Consider the following 6,000-nt stretch of genomic DNA (forward strand, 5'->3'; position numbering starts at 1 on the left):
AAGGCTCTAGATCAGCTCTCAGAAGGTCACAGGCTAGCCCTGGACATTTTAATAACGTTATTTAGCAGATATCCACGTTCTTCTGCAATAGAGGGTATGCATTGACGTCACTTCCCTAGTGGACCAGTCCCCTTACTCCCACTGAGTGGCAAAACATCAGCAAAAATGGCTGCAACTAGTAGAGGAAACTGTGGAAAAGATGGGATAACAGCCGATTATCGGCTTAAATTAAAGGCAGTTGGACTTGACAGTGACCCGCACAGTTACCTGAAGAACCAGTGGTCCATGGACATTAATATTTGGCCACCAATCGAGATTCCTGATATTTCTATGTACTTAATTTCTACGCCAGGGAAATACACGAAGCAAAGCTTGAAGGCATACAAAAGTCTTGACGCTTGGTTCTACTTCAAGGCAGGATTTGTTGGCAAAATTAAAGTGATGAGGACACCAAACTTTATGATTTGACCGTTTAACGTTAGCTACCCAAAAATCCAACATTACCCGATACAAAATGGGAACCACAAATCCACGTTTCGGTGCCTGGAATCCAGTTGTTTCTGCGAATTGCAGAGATCTATTTGTCTCCCTTAAGCTTATTATTCGTCAGTCCGTAAAACGATAACTCTGATTTCTTGCTAAATCTATGAGTACAGTCGATCGCACAACAGCTCTTTCCCATTTTAATGTTTTCGAGCTGCACAAACTGAAAGTTTACACTGCCACTCAGTCTGGACCTGGCTGTGCACGACCACGACATGTTGACACGCAGGTGTTTCCAGTCGGGAGCACACATCGCATGGCCTGCGTCCCTCGATGGTTCTTAATCACATAGGAGCCAGAAAACTCGGCGTGGAGATCCTGGCATTGGCAGAAACGCCAGAGCTGACTCTCCACGCTGAAAACTGGAGATTGCACTTTTGTGTTGCTGAAACTATTGCTTCCTCTTAGTTGGAGAGTTTTCCGTGTCCTGTTACATCATCAAGCAAGCGGAGGCTCAACCACCTGGACTCTTGAGACTCCTGCCTCGCTTCACCAAACGGCAAAAGGGGCATGTCTTCATCCCAGTCAAGGCAAAACTTGAGACAAGACAAAAGTTTTCAAGATTTGTAGTTTCTTAAACATCTCTCCTTTGACTTTGCTGTCTTATCTCTTTGTGATGCTGTAAAAATAACATTCTTCCTGCCTGAAATGTTACAAATCAGGTCGGCCAAGTACTGAGAAGGAGGAAATGTGACAAGATACAGATACTAAATCACTGCTAACGGTGTATTTTTTCATAGAGGAGGACTGCTGTTGTGTTCAAATTGTTTTTCAAAGTCGTTTCTTGTGTGTTTGGAGATAAGAATACGACCAGAAAACACATTTTCGTAAACAACTACATTTCATTGCAGTTGATAAGTCACAGTGTCTAACAAAAGACAAGATGGGCCTCGGGATGGGATGGCACACACACACACACACACACACACACACACACACACACACACACACACACACACACACACACACACACACACACACACACACACACACAGAGGAGAGAGCACCAAGACCCTGAAGCTGAGGCAGACGATGACACTGATTAACTAAGAGAGAGGAAAAGAGAATGAGGGAAGACGATAAACACAGATGATGTTTTCCTTCTGTTCTTCTGCTTGTTTTGCTGCTCCGGAGCTTTGAATGCAAACAGCATTTAGTTGCAATAAGAAGTCAAATATAAAAAAATGTGCAACTGTATCTCATTTTACTTATTTTATACTGTTGAAGGCTGCGGGCTGAACACTCGCCACTCCAACAGGTGCTCCAGCACCAACCTGACCTGTTGCATGCTGGTCTCGCAGCGCTGCATCTTATAATCTAATGCGAACACACCTGTATGAGGACACGATGCCTGGAAGGGCTGGGAGCTTGGCTCACTCGCTTCTGATATGTTTTTTTAGTCTGCAACCTTCATGTCACATCTCTGCTCATTCCTGCAGACGTTTAGCACGTCCCACCAAAGGTCAACTATAAATAGACAGTTGAACATACTTCAGTTCAAGCAGAAGGACAAGTCAACACCAAAACTCGCTGGGATCGTTGTCAAGGCAATTTGATGAACAACAAAAAAAGAAAACTCACCAGAAAGTGTTTTTTTTTTGACCAAATACACACTTTCAAGCCTTCTTTGGCACTGACTGGATCTCAGTTTGTTGTTTGCCGATTTCCTTCTGGACAAATGTCAGGATACCACTAAGATGATGTTGAGACGTAAGAAGATCTCTTGTGTACGGAAGAGTATTAGGGCCAGGCAGGAGAAAAAATATTTGAGAGGGCAAGATTTTTTTTTTATTGTGCACTTCGAGAAAAAAGTCGAAATGTCGAGAAAAAAGTCGAAATGTCGAGAAAAAAAGTCGAAATGTCGAGATTAATGTTGAAATACAATTTCAAGAATAAAGTCAAAATTTCGCCTTTTTTCTCAACATTTCAACTTTATTCACGAAATTTTGACTTTTTTCTCAACATTTCGACTTTTTTCGCGAAATTGTACTTCAACATTATTCTTGACATTTGGACTTTTTTCTCCTCAACATTGCGACTTTTTTCTCGAAATTGTATTTCAACATTAATCTCGACATTTCGACTTTTTTCTCATCTTTTCGACTTTTTTCTCCTCAACATTTCGACTTTTTTCTCGAAATTGTATTTCAACATTCATCTCGACATTTCGACTTTTTTCTCGAAGTGCACAATAAAAAAAAAAATCTTCCCCTCTCAAATATTTTTTCTCCTGCCTGGCCCTAATACTCTTCCGTACTTGTGACATCATTCACTTGTAGGTTTTATCTCAACATAGCTGGAATGTCCAGACAAAGTCTTTTTTAGTAAGGAGCATCTTAAAGATGTAATTCCAAATACCAAAGCTGTAGAACACATATTGCACATATATCAACCAAAAGCTTGCTGGGAAATGTAGTATAAATTAACATTTGGCTGAACATCATTCTGAAAAGTCCCAATGATCAACTACCCACAATAACACAGAAGACTCACAAATGGAGGGATAACATGTTGTCTGTGTTTGGGAGCTTTATTCACAAATGTCCAGCTGTTTAACAGGCTTCATCCTCATCTTTTTTTCATTTTCATCTTAGGTTTTATTTTTAGCTTTGCCTCTGCTTGTTTGATCTAGAATAGTGGTTTCTTAAGAAAACTGGATATTGTACCCTCAGAGCCGACTGAAACTAAGATTTTCTTTTTTGTGGGTGTTCCACAAGGCTCAATTATGGGACCTCTGCTTTTCACACCTGGTTAATAATAATAATAATAATACATTTTATTTATATAGCGCTTTTCAGGGCACTCAAAGACGCTTAAACATTATACATTATACATATTACATTATAAGTAAACAGTCTTTTATTATAATCACACTAATTTATTTTATTGTATTTATTTTTTCATGTATTATTGAAATATACAAATCAACAGGTATACAGTAACAAACAGCACATTGCTGACAGTAAATAAAAGTATATCAATTACATCAGGGGTAGTTATATATATGAAATAAAAGTAAGTCATTACAAGAGATGGTTTAAGAAAAAATAAATAACTAAATAATACATAAATCGAGAGTAAAATAATGTATAATATAATGTATAAATAAATAAATCAAACAGGGGTTTCAGAAAAAAACTTTTCATAATGGCTCAATAAGGTATTACTTTTTTTTTGTTATTTAATGAAATCAGAGATTTAAGCCAAGAGTTAAGTTCAAGGAGAAAAGGAGCAATCTTAAGTAGGGATTTTGCAAATTTTTGTTTGTGAATAAAAAATTTTGCATATAGGATAAAGTTTATCAGGTATTCAAGAGCATAATCTGATTTAACATAATAGCAAATAACATCTTTAAAGCTAAGAGAGTATGTAGATTTAGCAACATCAAAAAATAAGATTCAACATCATTCCAAAACTTTTTAGAGATATCACAATAAAAAAACAGATGTGAAATTGTTTCAGTATTATTACAAAAAGTACAGGAATCATCAACATCAGTAAATTTAGAAATAATACTACTAACTGGGTATATATTATGCAGTATTTTAAAATGCTTAGCCTTATACCTCCAGACACAGGGACAGTTTCTTCCCACAAGCGGTTGCTCTGATGAACTCTCACAACTAACAGTCTCAGAGTAACCAAACACGTGCAATAAAAATCATCTAGCACCTTCTTTAATAATCATATCTGCCTCACTCTGCTGCACCTCTCACTTTTGTATTTCTTTTGTATAATTTTTTGTATTTTTTGTATAATCTGTCTTGTAAAATAGGTAAATAGGTTATTCTTATTTTTATTCTGTCCTTTTCACTACCTCAAACTGCTGCACCTTTAAAATGTTTATTCTGTACATAGAAATACCACATTTGTTTATTGTTTATTTGTTTATTGTTTATTTTTACTACCAAAGAGCAAAATTACCGGAGTCAAATTCCTTGTTGGACAATGTTCGAACCTGGCCAATAAAGCTGATTCTGATTCTGATTATTAGATATGCAATATAAATGGGGTAAAAGCCAAGCTCTTCTCCAATTTATGTCCTCGATTAAAGTAAAACTTGCCTTTATTATCACACTAATAGTCAAGTCAAACTTCTTGTCATGATGTGTGAAGTCTGTATGATCATATTTCAGGGTGACAGTTTCCCGTCTGTCCTCCGCAGGTCTGAAGAACGGAGTGGGCAGGGCTGCAGGGTCAAACGATGAGGACGATGGTTGCTACATCCAGGTGTCCAAAAAGACCTCCTTTGCTGTGGAGCTTCCCACCATCTCTTCCTCGACGAGTGCCCTCCAGGCCAAACCTGAGCGCGCCCGTAGCAACACCTCCGAAGCTAAGCTGGAGGCCAAGAGGCGGGTCATCCGCATGCTGATGGTGATCGTAGCGCTCTTCTTCATCTGCTGGATGCCCATTTACTCAGTCAACACCTGGAAGGCCTTTGATCCCAAGTCGGCCTCCAAAGCCCTCTCCGGGGTCCCCATCTCTTTCATCCACCTGCTGTCCTACACCTCGGCTTGCGTCAACCCCATCATTTACTGCTTCATGAACACGCGTTTCCGCAAAGCCCTGCTGTCCACGTTCGCCTGCTGCTGCCGCAACCGCCTCTGCCGCCGCTGCTGGTGGTTCCGGAGGAGGGAGGGGGAAGACGGCCTCAACGCCACCTCCATGGCCACGTCCATGGTGACGTCCATGTCCAAGTTCAGCTACACCACCGTCAGCTCCGCCGGTACCTGCTGAGCCCGCCGGAGCGTCAGGTGCTCTCTGTCCCCAGCCTTCACCGCGTGCACCATCTGTTTTTTCAATCTTGTATCCGTCCCTCTTCATCCTAATATGTTGTGAGTCATGCGCTGAGTAATATCCATGTCCTCATTTAGAGGCCCCTTCGAAAGGTCTTGTTCAAATTTTGCGTGCATGATTGCAGAAGAGCGGAGGAGAAATTGCTATCGGAGTTTCTTTTACATCAATTTTTACTGGCAGCGAGCGCTTTGTTGCATCCTGGAGAGAACATCAAGTGCCTGTGATCTTTGTGCAGCTTTGTTCGTCATGATTACTGTTCATGTACCGGGATTGTGAAGAAAAAAATCATCTGGAAATACAAAGTTGGTGTGCATAAATACTGTCTTTATGTTGTAGATGTGCTGATTAAATCCTTCTCACAGACATCCTGCAGAACAAGAGGACTCATTACGTTGCAACTTAGTCCTTTTAATTTAGCTCCTTTTCATTCATCTGTTTGTCAGCTCTTACCATGACTCTTGTGATTAATGTTTTCATCTACAAAATATTTATTGACTTGTTTGGTTTGATTGATAGTGTAGTCAGTGAGATACTAGAACTGAAAACATGTCCAACCATCCTCGAGAGCCTCAGTTCTGCACAAATGAAGATTGATGAAATGTTTCTGATGGGATGGCAGACGATGAGAGTGTTATAAGTTCCCAGATTGTAACAAACAGC

At 39.9% G+C, this 6,000-nt stretch overlaps 1 protein-coding gene across 1 annotated transcript in view; it reads left to right on the forward strand.

Annotated features, from left to right (window-relative positions):
- Positions 1–5,752, forward strand: part of LOC133425006 (cholecystokinin receptor-like) — a 64,803-nt gene extending 59,051 nt beyond the window's left edge. Inside the window, exon 5 of the mRNA XM_061715643.1 lies at positions 4,709–5,752. Within this exon, the coding sequence (XP_061571627.1) occupies positions 4,709–5,280 (572 nt within the window). The 3' untranslated portion in view covers positions 5,281–5,752. The remainder of the gene's footprint in view (positions 1–4,708) is intronic.
- The last annotated feature ends 248 nt before the right edge of the window (positions 5,753–6,000 follow it).

Source organism: Cololabis saira, chromosome 24 (assembly GCF_033807715.1).
Source record: "Cololabis saira isolate AMF1-May2022 chromosome 24, fColSai1.1, whole genome shotgun sequence".
In the NCBI taxonomy this organism is placed as follows: domain Eukaryota; kingdom Metazoa; phylum Chordata; class Actinopteri; order Beloniformes; family Belonidae; genus Cololabis; species Cololabis saira.